This window comes from Condylostylus longicornis, unplaced genomic scaffold (assembly GCF_029603195.1).
Source record: "Condylostylus longicornis isolate FDR11 unplaced genomic scaffold, ASM2960319v2 ptg000030l, whole genome shotgun sequence".
Classification (NCBI taxonomy): Eukaryota; Metazoa; Arthropoda; class Insecta; order Diptera; family Dolichopodidae; genus Condylostylus; species Condylostylus longicornis.
Window position 1 is genome coordinate 1,894,715 of NW_026577999.1, and position 22,187 is coordinate 1,916,901.

The 22,187-nt window shown below is 24.2% G+C and overlaps 1 protein-coding gene across 1 annotated transcript in view; it reads right to left on the reverse strand.

Annotated features, from left to right (window-relative positions):
* Window positions 1-1,790: 1,790 nt before the first annotated feature.
* Window positions 1,791-22,187, reverse strand: part of LOC129608020 (glutamate [NMDA] receptor subunit 1) — a 158,498-nt gene continuing 138,101 nt past the window's right edge. The window contains exons 9-16 of the mRNA XM_055519319.1: window positions 21,481-21,586; window positions 20,859-21,019; window positions 17,695-17,911; window positions 13,384-13,792; window positions 8,927-9,355; window positions 7,473-7,645; window positions 6,934-7,187; window positions 1,791-5,201 (exon numbers count right to left, since the gene is read on the reverse strand). Coding sequence (XP_055375294.1) covers window positions 4,905-5,201; window positions 6,934-7,187; window positions 7,473-7,645; window positions 8,927-9,355; window positions 13,384-13,792; window positions 17,695-17,911; window positions 20,859-21,019; window positions 21,481-21,586 — 2,046 coding nt within the window. The 3' untranslated portion in view covers window positions 1,791-4,904. The remainder of the gene's footprint in view (window positions 5,202-6,933; window positions 7,188-7,472; window positions 7,646-8,926; window positions 9,356-13,383; window positions 13,793-17,694; window positions 17,912-20,858; window positions 21,020-21,480; window positions 21,587-22,187) is intronic.

Here is a 22,187-nt window from a genome sequence, read left to right on the forward strand (position 1 = left end):
TTTTAAATATGATTATTAAGAATATCACAAGAAAAGAAGAATATTACAAGAAAAATTTTTGATAAAATAACGAAGGTAAATGAGAAGTGTATAAATTAAATATAATTAAATATTTAAAATTAATTTTTAAATTTAATTTTAAAATTTAGTTTAAATAAAATAATGGGGTATACGAATATTTGATTCTGACTAATATGAAGCATGTTCGATAAATCAAAACGGTAAAATTATCAGATATATAGCATGTTCGATAAATATTTACTATAAAAGAAGCGTATTCGAAAGTCGTGGCATGCTCCTGTTACTCCCATAAACAAGGAACCGGATGGCTTTCAGGAAAACTCAAGCACGATGGCCGTTTGTTTAGTCTTGTAAGTTTCTTTAAGTTTTCAAATCTTGTTAAAATTTCCTTATTTTGCAATGAATTGGAAGCAGGCGAAAAGTATTGGGATACAATTTCATAGACAATCTTTTTGAATACTGTTTAACGCTGGGACTTGGAAATTTTAGTTCTAATATAGAACTTTCAGCGCAGCGTGATCTAATCACTATTTGGAACCTAGTATGAACATCAATATGTTTGGTATTTGGATGAGTAAACACAAAAGCTATAGTTTACACGAAAAGGACCAAATGTGCAATATTTAGAAATAAAGAAGTTGAAATAAATGCAAAATTTAATTAAACCAATAATGGGAAGTTATAAATATCTGGGGTTTATTTACAAAAGAATACGTAAATATAATCATCCAAATGAAGAAATCGGTACATTCCATCATGCTTCATGGTTCTGTGATATATGCAATACATATATGGGGTGATGTATATAAGGAGGATATTTCCATATTACAAAAATTACAAATCAAAGACTTAAAAGAACTATTTAGGTATCATTCAAGAACGTCAAAAAAAAAAAATTTATTCAAAAAATTGTTTGACAGGAACACAAAATTCTTTCATTAAACTGAATAATAAAATATAAATTAATAGTACAGGTATACATAACAACGCTCACACATAATACACTCACAAGATCGGCTAATAATATCAAAATCATATCTTCGAATTCTAGATTCAGCGGTCAGGTGGTTTGACTCAGTTTCAATTTATATATAAAATTAATTATTTGAGAAATATTTTTACTTATATTTGATCTGAGGAGGAAACATAGGGAAACAAAATGTGCTTAAGGATTTAATAAAAAAAATATTCTTAACAATCTTTTTTTTTTAATATTTAAATTTTTGGTTTATTTAACCTTATTTTTTAAGTACTTTAAAAATATTATTTTAAAAATTTTTTGTTTAAGGTTGTTTTTTTTTACGATTACTTATGAGTTTTTCTTTTCTATACATTTTCATTATTTTTTTTATGAATTTTTTATAATATTTTTTATTTTTCATCTAATAAATTGTTTGTGATATTTTCTTTCTATTTTAATAAATTTTATTATTTTTGGTTTGTTTTTTATTTGTTATACATACAAGTATAATAATATTTATGTAATTATTAATATTTTTTTTTAATAATCCTAATTGTTTAGAAAAATTACATGTTTTTTTTTTGTTTTTTAATTTATTTAATTATGTTTTTTTTTGTATTTTTCTTTTTCCTTATTTTAAAAATTTTCTTTTTTGGTTTTGTATTATTTTTTAATTATTACAATTATATTTTTGTTTTTAATAAGAATTCTACTATAAATTTAATGAGTGGTTCTTTTTCTGAACGTTTTTTTTTTGCTTTTTGGTTTTCTTTTTTATATATTTTACATATTTACAAATTTCGTTTAAAAATTAAACGACTTAAAAAATTAGGATGAATAATTAATTTATAATTTAATATTTTCATATTATGTAAGTTTTTTTTTTTAAACTTTTTTTTTAAATCTTGTTTTTTGTTTTTGAAATTAATTTTTACAGCCTTTTTTGATGTTCTTTTACTTTTTTATATGCATTTATTAATATTTTTAAAGTAAAAATTTCACAATTATAAGAGATTTTTGTAATTAAATTTTTTTTTTTTTGGTTTTTTTTTATTTATCTAATTTGCGTTATGCTAATCATGTTTGTGATCTAATCATTTTTCGTAGATGTTGTAATTACCGCCCTCTGTACTTGAATAACTTTAGTATGGATTCATAAATTAATAAAAATTTAGTGAAAATCAAAATTTTAAAAACGGTGGTCACAAAATACTGTATATGGTTGGTCTCATTACATTTAAGTTAATTTAAAATTTTACCCATAATTGATGTAGTTTTTTATGTTACAATGAAATGAATAATATCATAATCAGTGGGTATGCGTTTAAAAATATGCTAAAATAAATATTTTTATTATTATAAATTTTAATACATAAATATGTATAAATATTCTCACTTACTACAAAATAATAACTGAGAGGACTACAGTAAACTAAAGAACATTGACAACATATACGTTTGGTGAATTATTATGTTCAACAGTTTGATTAACAACATGTTTGATTAACAACATGTTTGATTTTATGAGTTTCTCTTCTAACAAAATGTAAGTGCAATACTAAAATAAATAATAAATAAAAATTATTAAATACAACATGCTAGTTAGTCACTTATACAAATATTTTTTGTAAAAAATTTTTTACAAAATATATGAGCCTATGAAAATTTATTTTTGAATGTTCCATATTAAATTTTTTTGACTTTTGAAAATTAAAATATTATTTAGTTTCGTGAGTTTATTAAGCTAAAATTATTATACGTAATTGAATGATGAGTCAACATTTTTGGTCATATCAAACTTTTCTGTTTAAATGAGATATAGCTGAAATACGGTGGTATAAGTACTTTCTATTGCTTTATATGATTTTACTGAATTACTTAAAAAAAAAAATTAAAATTACATTGAAAATATATTACTATATAATTAAGTATTATGGCAATTTTGAAGTGTGCCTCCATGTCATATACATTGCCAAAATCTACAATAACTAATTTTCACACTAAAGTTATTGTTAACTTTACATAGTCGTGTTTGAACACTTTTGCAAATACGTTACAACAAAATGTGTACAATTAGACACAGATATTGATTTTATATATAGCATAATGTAAATTAGAATATTAAATTTAAGAAATGAATAAAATATATATAATATATATAATTTATATATATATATATATATATATATATGCATGTTAGTTATAAAGTTTATTTTATCTTAATACCTTAAAAATTTGTTTTCTGAAAAAAATAAAATAAAACATACATACATATTTTTTTGGTATTTTTTTTTGTGTTTTTTTTTGTTTTTTCTTTGATTTTTAAATCGGAGTCGAGGTTCACGAACACGTTCATATTTATATATAATAAATACATAAATAATATTCATTAATAATTTTTTTAAATATCGTCTTTCTCTAATGAAGGTTTTCAATGAGTTTTTTTTTACTTTTTTGTTTTAATGAAAACAGAATTACAACCATTTTGTATCTTTTCCAATATTAGCTTATGTAAGTTAAAGAATGTTTGTTTTTTACATGTTTTTGAGTATAAATGTAAATGACGTTTTATGTTTTTTTTGGATAGAACATTAAAAACTTCTAAAACAATAATTTATTTTGAATATTTTTTATTGTTATATTATGTACAGGTTAATAATCACTTTGTTCTTAAACGATTTAGAAACATGCCATCAATCAGTTATTTTTGAGTTTGATTTAGGTTTCCGCCACTGATTCTGTTCCTTTATTATTTTCGACATTTTCATATACTTATATATGTATATAATACATTTGTGAATAGGCTTTTGTACATTTTTATTCTTAACAGCACTGCAAAAGCCACTGCAGAAGCTCTAAAGACAGTTCTAGAGACAGTTAAAATTTGCACTAGTATTTTGCGTCAGGTGTCAACTTTGAGTGTGTGAAAAAAAAATCTAATTTTTTCGAGAGGTAAACAATAAACATCTTCTGACAGCAAATGCTCTGATGGTATGCATTAGTGAATTAACAACAGAAAATACTGAAATTTTTTGGATTCTTCGTTTTTATATAGGTTATTCAAATAATATCCGGAATAGTTTGTATGCAGGTCGTTTTTCTTATGGTAATCTCCTATGTTATTTAGGAATAAAACCTGCCATATAAATATTGTTACATAAAACTTTGAAGCCATCTACCGGAATAAATGTTAAGTAATTTTTTATTTAACTACTTTTTTTCTTGTATGAGTTGCCATTGTTAGGGGTTAGCGGTTAGGGGTTTTGTATTTTGTCCAGATTTTTAATTTTATTGGATAGAAATTAGGAAATGTTGCGATTTATAAAATCAATGGCTTTTCCTTGTTTTATAGATAGTTTGAATAGAGAAATTAACTTTTTTCTTGCTATTGCACTTCCCTTTATATTAAAATGTCAAAAGTTTTATAATTTTTAATTTTCAATAAAAATAAAATATTTCAAATTATATGCATATATGAAAATCCTAAATAAAAGGCAAAAATATGCAATAAATAACGAAAAAAAGAAATAACAATTTTTCCATACATTTTACATTCCATTTTTTGTTTATAGTTTTTTTTAATTTTGTGTGTTTTTAAATTGCGAAATATTTTTTAAGGTTATAATTTATACATAAAAAATCTTTTTTCTTTGTGTGTTAATTTTTAATATTAATTTTTTTTTATTAAATTTCATTAAATACATTTTTACTTAAGTACTTGTTTTGTTTGTTATTAATTTTGTTTTTTTGTTTTTTTTTTGGTTTTCATTTTATTTTAACATTTAAAATAACAAATAAAAAAATTCTTTTGTTTCATTTTTGTTTTTTTTTTTGTTTTTGTTTATAAAAAAATAAATTTCGTAAAAAACCTAATTTTAGTTATTGTTTTCTTAATAAATAAAGAAATATTTTTAAAAATTTGTTAAACAACTAAATGCGATACATCACTTGTATAGCCTGGTGAATATCTCGGTGGTGCTAATAAATGTGACTGTTGATGTGATGATTTTTTATTGCTAATATTTTTACTGTCATCTAGTAAACGGCCACGATTACGTAACAAATCAGAATCGCCAGGCCATGCACGTTCTGGTCCTCTTGGTCCTAAACGAGGAAAACGATTTTTATCAACAGCTAAACTAATTGTACCAGGGTTTGAATTTAAGCCAACATTATACTGGCGTTGCATTGCCAATGATGCACGTAAAGTTTTTCGTTTCTAAATTAAAATTGAATGAACAAAAAAAAATAAATAAATAAAAATGAAAATAATAATTAGAAAATGTATATTATGAATTTATTAATAAGTTTATGAAAAAATTCAGGTAGATGTCAGGACAATCAGCAACTTTCTTGTTATTAATTATTATTATTGCTTATACTTTCAATAATAAAACTAAATTAGTGAAGAATTTAAAGCTGGATTTCATCCTCTTGATTATAACCATTATGAATTTTTAATAAAATCTAAATAGTAGATTTTCAAGGCACACTGCTTTTTTGTAGAAATAATTATTTGGCAGCTACAGTAGTCACTATTTTTAGGTGCTAAATGTGCTTAAAATGTTTATTACCCACAATATGTACAGCATGTTTTCGATTATTTTAAGAGTTTCAATGATGGTGTTATTAAACTGCAATTTTACAACACTATATAATAATTTTTTTAAATATTAATATTTGTACCGGTGAAATCTTTTAAAGATAGCAAATCTTAATTATAATGATGGATTTTAAGATAAGTTCCCATTTATTATAATACATACTTATGGTATAAATATATCGTGTTTATATATTTTGTTTTTACCATATTTATGGTTTTAGAATTGCTATATAGAATAATATTCCAATGTCATATGTTCAATTTCAGTGAAGTTTCAGTTGTATTTTATATACTTTTATGTACATTATGTTTTGTACTGTATATATATACTCTTGTTAAGGACGAATACATATTTTTCTTTTTCGTTTCAATTATTGATATTTTTTTTTTGTTTTTTGGAAAAGAATTTTAATTAAAAAAATGCAAATGCTGGACATGACTAGCATATATTACTGACAGTTCTTTTTGTAGAGTACGCAATATTATAATACTGTAAATATTTATTGGTTTATGTAAGTTGAATTTCTTGTATTTCCTTTATATCCTGAATTTTTGTTTTAAAATTTTTAACTTTCGGTAGCAAAATACTTAAAAGGAGATGGTAAAGTACAAAAGATAAGTGCGTATATTTGATATGCTATACTGCCATATTAGGTTGGTACTAAGAATTACGGTAAATTATGTTGTATGCTTAAGAGCTTTCAGTCTTATGTTAACCTCCAAGTGTATTATATAAATTTCTAAAGATTGCATTTTTCGCTCTTTTAGAATGCTCATGGTCAATACAAGTGATTAATTATAGATCAAGGTATTGATTAAAAGAGAATCTGATTTATATTTAATTTCAATTAAAATTTCAATTTTTAAATTGGATTTTATCAGTTTATCTATTTCCTATTTCTTCTACGTTTTGAATGTTAGGACAAATTTGATTTGAAGAAGTGTTCGCTAAGAAAAAGTAGCTTTTCTGAAAAAAAGCATGGAAGTTTTTGTATACAATAAGTGCTATTAATTTTGACGTCTAATACATAAGTGTTATAATATCGATTAGTTTTACCTTTTTATATAGAAAACAATTTTCAATACCAAGAGAAAATCAATATTTAAAGAATGCTTATTTTTTTTTAACGGAAATTAATTTTTGTGTTGAAATAAAACCAACAAACTAAAACTAACAATTATTTACAGTATTATAATTAATTTTCACATATCGAAGGTTATCTGTTCCCAATTTTTTATATTATGCACAATAATCCCAATAAACAGTGCATAAAATATGCAAAAAAAAAATCCCTTTTTGAATTTTTTTTTCTATTTCCTTTTTATAAATCCTCTCTTATATATTTACCTCAATTGTACCCCTCCATTTATCAGCAGCATGTCTAGCAATTTCCATTCTTTTCTGTTTTTTAATTTGATGCTTTTTATATACAACTTCAATTATAATTAAACCAATTCCACCAACAATTCCGGCTGCAACTAATATAAATACACCGGCCATATTTTTTAGTCCTAATGTATTTGGTGTTTTTTCAAATTGTTCACATTGTTGAACATTACCATGGAATATCCATTCTTTATCTAAAGATTCCATGAAACCACCTTTTGTTTTTTTTTTATTTTATTTTTTTCATTTTGTTTTTTGTTATTTTTTGTGCATTTTTTTATTGTTTTGTTCCAGAGAAAAATAAAAGAGTGAATAAGAATTAAATATAAAAATTTTTAATATAAATATTTATTTTTATAAATGTACAGTTAAACATATAAGAATTTTAATTTGTATATTATATATACAAAATGTATATATGTGCATATATTGAAAATTTGGTATGTTAAACATAAAGTATAAATAAAGTTAAAAAAAAAAACAAACAAATGTGTACTTACTTTCATGAAAATCTAATATTGCTAATGTAACAGCATCTGACCATGGTGAACCTTTTTGTAAACCAATACCATAACCACTTCTACCAAATAGTTCACCAGCTGTAACTAATTCACAATCTTTTGCTGCCTCATATTCTAATCGGGATGAGTCCCAAATAAATGCTAATAATTTCCTATTAAAATATGTAGAAAAGATAAAAAGGAGTACAATAGATTAATATACGTTCATTACGGACATCATTTGTACATAAACATATATTCAATTCAAATATTATATATACATAAATATTGTATTTTGTAATGTAAATTTTCATATATGTATATTTAATATTTAACTTTTAATATAACCTTTGTAAGGATATTATAAAGATAATAATGTGATCCTTTTGTTTTAATTATATATATATATATATATATATATATATATATATATTATAATATGTGTGTTAAATAGAATTTTATTCTTATGCATACATATGTATATCAAAATATGTGAAGTGTTCTTCAATAGATTTTATGTTCGAAACCAAAATAAGATTGCACTGTTACAAATAGATAAAGGCAATCGGTTTAAAAGCGTTTGAGGGCACGATTCGAATAATATAGCGCTCTTATTTTTTTGTAATATCTTTAATAAAAATTATTTTTATATAATACTGAAGAGAGAATAAGAATTGGGACTAATAACAATTTTAATAATTAAAAATTTTTTATGAGTTCAACAAATAATTTATACGACGAAAGAAATTATACTAAAAAGTCAATAGTATGTTTGATTTATTTTGATTAGTCGCGTTATTTTAAATTTTACATTAAATTTTTGGTTAGACGCGGTTGCAGAAGGGAGCAAAATGCCAAATTCTATCTTCATTTCAAAAGTGATTTGAGTTTTATATAGTGAAAAATTTTCGACAGGCAAACAATGAATATCTATTAATTGCGAGATTTAAATAATTAAGTAAGCGTTTGCAAAATTATTAAAATTTACTGAAAAATAAATACGCTTAATTGACAGTATAAAGAGGAAGAGAAATCTGTTAAATTACTTTGTTTTAGTATAAAGTGATATTAAATGATGAGGTCCGATTGAGCAAAGAATTGCTACTTTAATTTGATTTAAAAACCATATTGGAAAACCTTGTCTGTGTGTTCATATTATAATATATTTTTATGTTTAATATAATTATGTAATATTATACATTTTATATAGGTGTCTATATGAAATAAAATATTGCTATTAATTGTTATCTTTTCCAAGGTTTTCTCTTTATATTTTAATTTTGTTATTGTTATTTTAATATTTTTTTTTCATCATTTTATTGTTTAATATTCTGAAAATATCTAAAAACATAAAATATTATAGGTATTTTTGGGTAACAATGAAAAAGATAACGATTTGGTATTCCTTTAATCTAAATTGTTTTTTTCTTTTTCTATTAGAATTTTTATTTTACCCATTTTTAACATCTTGTATTGCTTCTTCAGCTGTTGCATAATTATTTGCTTCCATTGTTCTATACATATTTGATAATTCTACTTGACGTCTAAAATACATATCTACAGCTGAACCTTTAACAGTTGCACATGTTAAATTTTCCATTGTATTACGTAAACGTGCATCATTAATTCCACTTAATTTTGTTTTTGGACGTTCTAAGACGAGGAACGCAGCCAAATTGGCAGTGTATGAAGCAACTATAATCATAGCAAAACCAGCCCATACCATACCAAGTACACGAGCTGAAAAACTTCTTGGTGTACCTTCACCTATACCACTATTTAATAGAACACCCCATGCAAACCATATTGCTGAACTTAAATTAAGAGCATCTTCTTCAGTATTATCATTGCTGGCTACTTTAAATCTACCAAAAGGTGAAAATCTGACAAAAAAAAACAACACAAGAGAATATTTTTTAATTAAAGAAGTGCGAAAGAAAATTTGTGGAGAAAAAATATTAAATTATAATAATTTAGGAAATTATATAACAATAACAATAATAATCAAAATAACAATAAAAGAGTCCTATTTCGTGTAAAGGATATCCTAAATTATTTTTACACGAAAAGTGTTTGTATTTTTTTTTTCAATTTTAATTAGTAATTATTATAGTAATTGTATATATATATTCTTTCTGGTTTTTGAAGAAGGATACAGAGTGGGTGATTTTATCGTATTTATAGAATATCAGTATCACATATTAGAAATTTATTCCCGCTTTAATAGTATGGTTTTTTATTAAATTCAAATCTTATGAGTTGGAGCTGCTGTATCACTTCAAAAATAATAGCACTGTAAATAGCACCGTATGAAACGCCACAGTTTGTATTTAAATTTTAAGTAAAGTCGTTTGGGTACTCCCGAATTTGGGCCACTATTCTGCAAAAATACTGATAGAGTCTCTAGTACGTCTCAAGTACGTTGCAGTCTACGTACTTTTTTGTCATAGAACGCGTATAAAAATTTCGATAAATTCTTTCACCTTACCGTTTTTCTTTCTTAAACGTTTTATAAATTTACATGAAATTTTTAAGATTTTCAAAAATAATAATTGCATTTAAATAGAGAAAAGAGAAGCAAATAATGTTTTTGAGCTTATTTGAGAAATTTTTTCATACAAAATAATGAAGAAAATATCCTTTAAAAAGTTATATATTTAACATAAGGAAATTGTGTAGTTGTCGTAGATTGAAGAAAAAAATATCGCGGAAATTTAAGTTTTATCTTAAATCTGTATAATTTTATGTAAAACAACATTCATTTTATTGACAAATTTTGTACATACGTTAAGTATGGGTATACAATCACATACATATATAAAATATGGAAGTTAAGTATGTATTTATTATAAATTCAAGGTAAGATATTGAATTTTTTTTACATAACTTTGGGCGTATAAAAAATAAAAAAATTTTGTATTATTTCTCGCATTCAATTTTTAATAATCATTTTTTAAGATTCAAGATTTTTTTTCAATACAGGATTTTGTAAGGTTGTGGTATATAACTTACATAATGTAAGGATGTTAATAAAAGTAAAAAAAAATCATTCGTTTTACACATAAATTTCTCGTACTAAATCTAATGTATCACTATAAATTGAAAATGATAAGCGGAAACAAAAAAATATTTGAGAATGTGAGGCTAAAGTTATGTTTAAAGATTATGTACTTGTAGAAAAAAAAAATCATTTTGCTTATATTTTGGAAAAAAAATTGTTTTTATAAAATCAAAAATCATTTTTAGATTTATGGATGAAATTGAAATTTATTTATTTACAAAAAAAAATAAAAAAATTTTGATTACAAAAAATTGGAATTGATCTACTTGCTTAAATTTAAAATCATGAACTTGGCAAAAAGAAGAACAAAAAGCAAAACAAAAAAGAGTAACTACATTACGTAATTTTCCAGCCAAAGCTTAATAGCTACTTAAACAAAATGTGTTAAAAGAAGCTTTCCTAGCTGTCCAAAGGATTTAAGACCTATCAGTATAACTTTGTTTCTACTAAAGCTAAGGAGCCATTTTAACTCCAGTATAGCATGCGTATCGGGAGGTTAGGTCAACGGAAAACCCCCTACACTCCTTGATATACTGTATAGAAAATTTAAACTCTGTCAAACAGGGATATATCAGCTAGCTTTGGCGGTTCTTGCATTGAGCCATCTGTCGGAAGAGGCATCCAGCAAGTAGGAGTTGCTTGTCCTCTTCTTTAAAACCTGGTAATTAGTCAGTTATTAAAACTCATGGAGAGGAGTCTACGCTGATGACTAGGCCGCTAACGTATCTGGGAAGTACCTCAACACCTTAACCTCGTTTCTGACTGTGCTGCTTCCTGTGAGCTAACTGTCAACCCTTAAAAGACAGAACTAGTCACTTTTAGAAGGAGATATAAGGTGTCAAGCAAAACTCCGCCGAAACTCAACGGAATCCACCTACAGTTAGGTGGGTTCTTTAGCACTATGGTTAGGTTTCTGGGCCTTAATTGAAATCTGAACTGGAAGTCTAACACAATGAGAAGAGTAGAAAAGCAACTATTGCGTTTTATTCGTGGAAGGAGTTGGAGTTACGCTTCAACCTTCTGTCTATCAAAAGGGTAGATGCGCCTATACCATAACGGACCTAAAAGAGTACCCTTCTGGGGGTTGCGTTAACCTAAGTTAACCTAACCTATTTGGAGAATGGCAGAATGGCAATTGTAATTTTAGACTATCAGTTTATTTTGTATATTTTTTTTTTATATGGCGTTTATTTGCTCGTGAAAGTCATTGGTTTTGTCACAACTTATGTTCAATAGCTTTGGATCAAGTATATTTTTCTTTTTTTATATCAGATAGATTTTAAAAAACGGCTAATATAGTCAATTCCATGCGTTAATCTGGTATATTATATGAAAACTTTTAAAATCCAAAGAAATTTCAAAGAAATCAGATTCCCCGAATCTTTCTCGGGAAAATAATAAAATTAAACAGAATTGATTTTCAAGAACAAAAATAATTTTCAATAAAAATTATTAAAGATTTCTCCTTTTTTTTCTCTTTTGTTTTTTTTTGGTTTTTGCTTTAAGGATTTGTGGGTTTCTCCATAACCTTTCAATGTACATATATATGTGAGCATAAATATTTTATCGAAGTTTATTGTAGGTGACGTTGATTTGGGATAAAGTATATCTATGGAAATTTTAGTAATAAAAAAAAAATTAATTTTGTTTTGGGAAAAAAATTTCCATATGAAAACATTTTCTTTTTTTTTTTATTTGAAATTAACAATGTTTGATTATTATTGAAAGCATTAAAAATATATGGCAAGAAATACTACAACTATATGTGTAGCACACACGTGGATCTTATATAACTTTAAACAAAATACTTTAAAATTTCAAATTAAAGCTGTTAGCCTTCTTCTAAATATTAAAAATTCTTCAAAAATTACGCACAAATAAATTTGCAAATTAAATCATTTTAAAGTTCAAAAAGAATTCTTTAAGCAGTTTGTCTTATTTTTCGCGTTCCAGATAGACACATTTTATTCGAATGCTTTGCTCGTATAAATAAATGAAAACTAAGTTGATTTAGGATTAAAAGTAAAATTCAAATTCTAGATAATTTATATACGAGTATTTTAAAGGATTAAAAGGACGAATATATTAATTTTTAATATAAGAGTATTTTAAATTTATTTGTTTAATATTAATAGAGCAGAGATTGAGTTTTCATTAAACTTTTTCTGTAATCTAGCACATGTGGTAATATCAAAATGTTTCATTTTATTTTTTATTATATTGAGTGCGAAATTATTTTATTTATTTGTAAAATTTTAATTTTAGTTGTGTGCATTTGTTGTTTTAGTGTAAGCACACAGTTCATCAGCTTTGTTATAATCCCCTTCAATAAAAATTCTTTTATGTAATTAAAAATAAATTTATATTATTTGGTAATATTTTTTTGTTTTGATGGGCAAAATATTGTACTTTATTTAAATACCGCAACTAATTAATTTCAAAATTAATTTTTCAATTTAAATAAACTCAATGTTTATTTTCCAATGGTATAAAGGTACACATATCTATATTTTTTAAATAACTAGATATATTTTGTATTTTATGAGTTTAAAAAAATAAATTTTAATATTTAATTACACTCTTTTAATTAGGTATGCAAAAATATCATGTAAAATTAATTTTGTTTTTATACAAAATAATTATTTATAAAATTTTTTTGACAAAAACAATTTATACGTAAATAATAGGCTTATGTCAAAATCATATGGATGACACTAATGACTTTTACACCATAATGAGTTTTAAATTTATTTCTAAATTAATTAAAAAAATAAAATGTTTTTTAATACGTTTATAAATATTATTGAATTGCTTATTTTGTCATTTTTCCAAATTTTTTTTTTCACTTACCTATCTAATAAATAAAGCACTAATGCAACAACATGTACTGATACCATAACTAATATCCAAAGTGTATTACTAAATGGTTGTAAGAATGATACCAATGTACTTGATCTTGATGGTTTCTTTTCTAATATTGTGATGCCCTGATATTTAAATGGTTTTGAAAATTCAATAAATTCAGCACGTTCTGGATTAATTGTTAATGGTGCAACAATCATATCAGCACGTTCATTTACTAATTCACCAATAAGACCGGACCATTCTTTTTTAACTGTCATCGTACCAGTTTGATTTTTTAATACATAATGACCAAATTGACCATCTGGTGATAAACCTAATTCATAGGTAAAATTAATACGATGTGCTAATGCTCTTAGTAAATGTATACAATATCCTTTACAACAAAATTCAGAAACTAAAAATATTAAAAGGAAAAATATATTGGTTTTTTAATATTAATTGATTAAAATTATAATAATATATATTTTTTATTACTTTTTTTTAATATTCAAAAATTGTATAATAATTGATTAATATAAATATAAGGGTTATATTGAGGATTGTACACATGAAATCGGAGGGTTATTACCGAGTAATAAGCCATTTTTTAAAAAAGGTGAGTTATAGAAAAATTTAATTTTTGAGTCAATGCATGGCTTTCAAAAAATAATTATTGTAGAAATATAATTGAAATTAAATACTCGGACTGTAATTGTGAATTTTAACAAATCAGTCAGCTGGGATCATCTCTACAACCTGTTTTAATAGAAAATTTTTCAAAATTGCAGATAGAGACTCTTCAATGTGGAGTCAACTTGTATTTACCAGCGAAATTACGTAATAAACCGGTTTAATATATTAAATAGTTTGACGATTTGTGATAAATTTTTTAATTGCTATAAAATTAATTAAAACTGAATAAATTTCATATCCATGTACCGAAATAAAAATTGAGATTTAATTTGAAAATTGTAAGGAAGAAACTGCTATTGAAATAATTTAAATCTCAGACACTAAATGTTTGTTTTTATTAAATCATTTAAATTTTTTAAAATTATTCAAATTTTTAATTGTCGAAAATTTTTTGGCCAATGATCATCATACCAACAATTTACATAAATTTTTTTGCAAATTGTTTTGTTTTATTGTGTGGTTATTGCAATTGTGTGGTAATGCCAATTTTGCGACTCCTATTCATTATAAAATATTTTATAATTATTTCAAGGAAAATTATGATTTATTATTATAAATAAAAATTATTACGTTTTTTTTTTGTACCATGCAATTTAAATAATATTAATTAATTTTTTCAAATTAATCAAATTAATTTAATAATTTATATTTAATATATTATGATTATTTTATAAAACGCATCAATTAATTAGTGAATTTTTGATTCGTTGAAAAATTAAAAATAAAATTTTAAACATAAGAGTTAATTAAATTAATTTATGCGGTTAATATTCACATTTATTCCATTTTTCAGCCTTTCAAGGAGATGGAGCAAATTATACTTTTCTTAATAAGAATATTCAGGAGCAGCTTGGTTCTCAGATATACCTTTGAGTCTTGGCACGGGACTAGGGTGGTCTTTACCACTAAAATGAGAAGAAGGCACATGGTGCCCAAGTCATTCAAATTGATTAGCCTCATGTCATTTTAAGTGAAGACGATGAAGAAGATAATTAACAATTATATCTGACTGCGGTGCTCTTAAGGAGACCGCTTAGCTATTGTTAGCATGCATATTCAGCAGAAAGGTCGACAGGGACCACCATGTTCGCCTAATAGAACAGAAGGAGGTAGCTATGTTATATGAGTTCTTGAATATCGAGAAGGCTTTCGAGAAACACTTCACATATGGCGATTACGGGGGTATTGGAGAGTGGGAGCATGGATTACACCACCTCTCTATGGATGTTCAACATGTTGGCTACAAGAGTGCTGTGGGTCGTAAGGTTAAGGGATGTTCATAACTAAAGAAACCTCATTACAACTTCTTTAAAAGTGTGTTGCTCTCGCTCGAAATAGAAGAGAAATAGTACCGGGGATATATTTTATAAATATTCGACCTAGATTTGAACTCGAAATGCATCAGTTTGAGAGACGAATTGAATATTTAATCATTTGTCCAATTTTCATAATAAATATGTAATTATACGTATATAGATTTTACAAAATCAAAATTAACAGGTTTGATATAGTTACACTCTTAATTATTCAACTCAATTCAAATATTTTAGTAAGAAATTGTTCAAGGGATTTAAAAAAAAATACAGGAAATATTGGGTAAATTTAGAGTTTTACTACACGATTTAATTTTAAGGCAATAGATAAGGAAGCCGACAGTAAGAAAAAAAGATTTTATGAAAATATAAGGAGGTGTTCTTGAATCAAGAAAAAAATAGTCTGTTTTATAAGTTTATATATAGAAAAAGTCGGAAATTTTCATCAAAAACTTTTTTAATATAAAAACTTGTACTTTATTAAAGCTTAAGGTTTTTCCCTCTTTTTTTTTGTCTTGTATAAAATTTACTCATTTTAATATTGAAAATTTACCTTATCCTTAAGGATATTAAATATCACAAATATTTTTAATATTTTTTTAACCTTTACAAATTCAAAATTCTTTCAATAGAAGAAAATATTATAAGAGAAAAAATTTATTTCCATAATAAAATTGAAAAAAAAATATCCTCCTCATTCCGAAATCTTATCCTTGTTTGTATTTTGTTTGGATAATTTACCCTTCCTTTATTCGTTATAATACATACATAAATACATTTTTCTTCTACCAATATTTGAGTTATTTTAAAAAAATAAATTTTTATTATTATTGTTTTAATATTTTCATTTTCTTTATTATATAAAAACTATTTTAAATATTTGTAAATCTTTCCTTTATACAATGAAAGGCGTTATTGAGAAAACAAGAATGATACAAGTAAGTTATATGTATAAATAGGAAAGGAAGGAATCCTTGAATTATACAATTACATTTTCTTATACCTCTCTCTATATAATTTATTAAAATGAAAATTTTTCGATTTCTTTGAAGTCCTTTTACAATAGAACTATGAAAGATAATTTAAATATTTTTCTTTTTTTTATGATTCTCCAAATATTATTTGTATATACAAAATTTTATTTTATTATAGTAGATTTATTTTAATTTGGATTTTGCCATCACACTTAATTTATGCAACAATATTTCCTTTAGCCTTTATAGGTCAAATTTAAATTTTGAATTTTTAACTAGAGATAACGCGAACCTATCATTTTAATATTGCATAAATATTTAATTGTAGTAATAAAATAGTTTTGTACTTTGAAAGCTAAGAAAAATTTATTAAATTTTGGTTGTTTAATTGCAAAATTCTGAAAAACGTAAAAATTTCTTCAAGGTAATTTAATATTTTTTGCCTTTTGATTTGTATACTTTAATAACACTTCATTCTTTACAAAGAGTAAAGACAGTTGAATCTGGAAAAAAGGTACATATATGAGGGAGATTATTTATTGAAAAGAGCTTCAAGGAACTGTAGCATTGGAATTTTTCTTAGTTCCGGAATAGTTTGCACAGGTTACACAAATTCGGAATGGTCTGTAGAAAAGTAAACAATCTTTTCAAAACTAAAACTTCATTTGGTACTATGAAATTTTCGAGCAAGACTTATAAAGTTTAAAGACGTCTGTTTAATTAAGAAAAATATTTCAATCGAATTGTTATTATGAATTGCAGAATTGAATTTGCTTTTCGAATTTTTATTTTTTTTAAGTGTTTTGAGAGTTCGTATGGCATTTCTTCCACAAAAGAAAATTATTCGAAAAAGCACCGACAAAATTCGATAAATAGCTCGAGAAACAAAAAATTTCGCTTCCATGTCCGTTAAAAATATCTAGGTCCAACTGTATTAAATATATTATAATGTATCACAGAATTCTCCAAATATTTGAATTGATGAAAATATTTTTATACCTGAATAAATAATTATTTACCATAATCGTTTTATAAAATGAATTTTTAATATTATTGCCCAACAAAATTTCTGGCAATTAATATTATTAATGAAGGAAATTTTATATTATATGAAGTAGAGATGTATATGTATAGGAAGGAATTTTTATTAAAATATAAAGTTTTTGTTAACTATATATAGATTTATTATATCCGAATGGATTTTTCTTATTGCATTATATAAAAATTTTGAAATCCTTATACTAATTATGTTACCTTATATATTTTATGTTTATATAAAATTATTTAGTAATATAAAAATTAAATTCCGAAAAAATAAAAAAATTTTTATGACTTACCTGCTCTATCTGTTGTATTAAATAAAGGACATGGTATTTCATCTTCATCACATCTTTCCTCCTCAAATATTAAACGTCGAACATAAACGAATGGTTTCTCTTCAATTGTTAGCACCTTTAAATGTGTTGGAATTATAATACCTTCAGGTTTCTTTCTTTCTTTTCCAGGCCATAAAATTTCACTTTCATTAATTTTTAGACGCATTTTCTGTTTCGACTTTATATTTATATTTATATACATAAATCCATATCGGAAAATAAATATTATTATAAAAAAAAAAAGTACGAGATAAATTGAAATGATTTAAATAAAATTTTTATAGTATTAATAAATAAAATATAAGGAAATTTAGAGTAAATTTATATGTCTGTAATAATGTTATTTCTGTATATATGTATATTATATTTATGAGATTTATTATACATATATTGTATTTCCTACAATATATCTAAATTTATATTTTATATAAATAAGAAAAAAAATCTTTCAAGGATTGTTGAATTCAAATTTATTTGAAATTTATTAAATAGATGTATGCGCCTAAATATATGCGGCTATAATAAATCCAGGTGAAAAGAAAATATTATAAGGTAATGGCCTTTCTATTTACGATATTATACGAGGAATTATAATATCCTAATATTTTATATTTAGTAAATTAAAGGGAAGTTTTTTTAGGATTGTATCTATGTAGTTATTAATTTTAAGGAATAAGTGGAAACAAGAAATTTTTGAGAAAATAGGCGAGAAATGATAGGTAATGTAATTTTTGTTACCTGTTAATAAAGCGGAACTATAGAGTAGATTATTCAATAGTAAACTACATGAATCCTTATACATAATCCTCATACTACTACACGAACTACATAATCCTCATACTATATGAAATGGTAATAGTATTTAAGTAGAGAACACAGAATATTAAAGTATTCTGAGTTGAATTAAAAATTGGAATTCTATAGTAAGATTTCCCTGCGTTTGCAAACAACTTAAAGAACACTATTTGATAAATATTCCATTACGAGTATATGAAGAAGTAGCTCTTTTAGCTTTCATATGTATAGAAAAACCTATATTTAGAAATGTAGAAAAACGAATTTAAAAGCCTAGATTTACACACTATTCTTGATGGATTTACAATTTAAAGGAATTACTGCTGATCTTGTAATTTGAGAATTCAAAAAAAAAAAAAATCGATTATTTTTCACAAATGATTTTATAAATCTAGAGTCTGTCACCATTTCAGAAATTTTAAGTGCCCGTACCGGGCTTTAAACAATTAGTTTTTTTTTCAAATTTTGAAGTATAGGACATTAGTGCAACACCGGACTATAGGATTTCCAATAAATTTTGTTTGAATAATTGGTAGTCTCTAATTTGGATCTAACTAAAACACCATAATTTTTAATTAAAGAAAATTTATGCCACATTTCCTTAATACAAAATTGGATTATTTCCCAATCTTTGGAAAAATCCCAAAAAATTTAAAATAAGGTAGAACCCTGGCCAAAACTTCTTTTAATATTAAAAAAAAAAAAACGAAAAATAAACCTTTAAAATTGACTGATTACGGCAATTTATCAATTTGAATTTCCAGTCATAATAATAAAAAAAAAATTCACAAAATAAGAAAATATGAATTTTTGTTTAAAAAAACGCCTTATCTATAACAGGAGTAAAATATCCTTTTATAAAGTATAAAATTTTCAATATTACAGTTAAATTGTTTTTTTTTTTTTTTGTTTTTTTATTTCTCAAATATAAGAAGGACATTAAGTATTGCATGAATGTTTAGTTAGAATTTTGTTAAAATTTCAATTTTTTTTTTGTTTTTTGCATTAGAAGAAATAAAAAAGAAATAGAAAAAAGTTTTTTTTTTGATTGATTTCTCTTATAATTTGAATTTCTCTTCAAGGGCCTTCTTAAACAATAAAAAGTGGTTTTATTGTTAAGGATAATGGATGCTTGTCTCATAGTAGTAAGAGTATGGAATAAAAATAAATAAATAAGAACACATAAAAAACAATTGAAATAGAAAAAAAAAAACAAAATTTAAAGTGTTTTTTTTTGTTGTTGTTGGTTTTTTGAAAGTACCTACATAACAAAACTTATGTAGAATTTTGTTTTTTTTTTGGTTTATTTTTTATACAATAATAATATTATTTTTTATTTGTTATATTGTGTGTGAATTATTATGAATGTTAACTATATGTATGTATTAATGTCGTTTCTATGCGTGTTTATATATATAGGTTTGTAAAATTTAGTCAATTTTTGTAAATGATTATAAGGATAGTAAAAGATAGATTTAAAGTACTTCAACTTTATAGTCTTTTCGAGCTAATCGAATTTATACAAATTGAAAAATTACCCAAAGGATATATTTTATATGTATAATAATGTATATATATATATGTATGTAGATAGATAAATTTAAAGGGATGTAATAAAAATGAATGTATATCGAATAAAATAAGAAAAATGGGTGTACAAAAAATCTGAAATGATTGAAGAAATAAATTTTGATAATTTTTTGAGAGAAATGGGGGAAAAAAGATAAAAATCTGCCATTATTAATTAATTTTGTGATCAGATTTTAATAATCAGAATTGAGTATAGGAGGCGGACTATTCATCAACTCGGGATATGAATATTTCATTTGTTTCTGTTAAATATTACATTTTGTTAACTATATCTAACAATATTATTGAAATTTAAAATTTAAGTACAAGAGAAAAAAATCAAAAGGTTCTCTATGTTTGTGAATAATTTTTTTAAATATTTTTCGAGTGAGAATGAAGAATATGCAGATGGCCAATTCTTCTAGCTATTGACCAAAATTTTTAAGAAACTTTCTACTCATTCGAAGCTCTTCAATGTTGTGTAAATGTAAGCTTTTGATGCGATTCATACAATAGGCAAACTATACGTAAATAAAAAATTCGGTAAACGTAACAGAGTTTGCAACTTATTTTTTCTACTTCAAAACATCATAGGCTATTAAGAAATTGCTTTATATTGTTAAAAATGGGTTCAGTACCTATTTCTAATTGAAATCAGGCACAATTATAGCTTTACTAAATTAATACATTAATTTCTTATGCTATACAATATAAATTTTGTGTTGGCTTGTTATACATATATAAAAATTAATCAAACCTACCGAATCATAATATAAAGATCCTACAATTTTATGTTTATGATGATCTCTTACATTAACAACATCATATTCAGCAAAAATTCTATCACCATTATCATCAAATCCCACTTGTCCAGTTTCTCCGGTTACATTTATCATTTTCAAATAATGAAAAAGCTTTCGCCCTTAAAATATATTAAAAAAAAATTATATATATTTTTTTAATATAAATATTTATATATACATATAAACATTTTGTTTTCTTGATAAAATATTATATAAAAAAAATACTTAAATAATGATAAGAAGAGAAAACAAAAATTACTCAAAAAAAAAAACAAACTTCAAGAAATGAGGACAAAAAGTATAGAATAAAAACAGAATGAGGAACAAAATATTAACTTTTAAAGTGCCTATCAATTCATAATACGATGATTTTATTATAATATGTGTACAAGCACACATATATATATTATATAAACATAAAAATTCTTATAAATGATAAAAATAAATAGACCGACCTACAAGTATTCTCTTTCGATTCCTTTTTAAATTAAAAACTATATAGAAAATATGGTTAAAAGTTTCCTTTTTTTGTTTCTTTTCTTTCTTTTATGTATTGTACACGTATATTATATTATCTTACCTGACTCCCAATTGACACCGGAATCATCACAATCTTTAGGTGCCTCAGTAATCGTTTCAACAGCTGACATATCTCTAATAGCAGAAGCTAAAACGTATATGCTATCCTATAAAAATATACGAAAAAAAAAAAATATTATAAAAGATAAGAAGTGCAAAAAAATATTTTTAGAAAAAAAAATTTCTGTTTTTCATTTTTATATCTTTAAAGTATGCAATAAAAAAAGAAGAATCTTAAAAATTGATGACATAAAAAGTGGTCAAGTAGAATATAAAATCTTTTTAAAAGTATATAAATAATAAAGTATGAAAATATAGGCAATATTGTGGGAACGTTGTCGTTAACTAAAAGGAAAAAGAGTAAAAATTTGTTAAAAATTATTTTAAAATGGTGGAAAAATTTTGGTTTCTCTTTTGGAAAGATGAATAAAAAGCTAAAATTGCAAGGAGTCGAAAGTAGGAACTGATAGTTGATTCTCAATTTTAAAATTGAAAAATTTAATTTTGACAATTGAAATTAAGTAACACGAAAATTTCCCGAATACGGCCGATCTCAGAACAATATTAATAATAAACAATTTTTTTCAAACTCTGTTTGCCCGTATCTTTAGATAGCGGTTGATACTTTGAGCGGTTGGGTCAGGACAACCGGCTCACGTTGTACTGGGTGCCGGGGAATTTTACAGTAAGAGGAAACAGGAAAGCAGA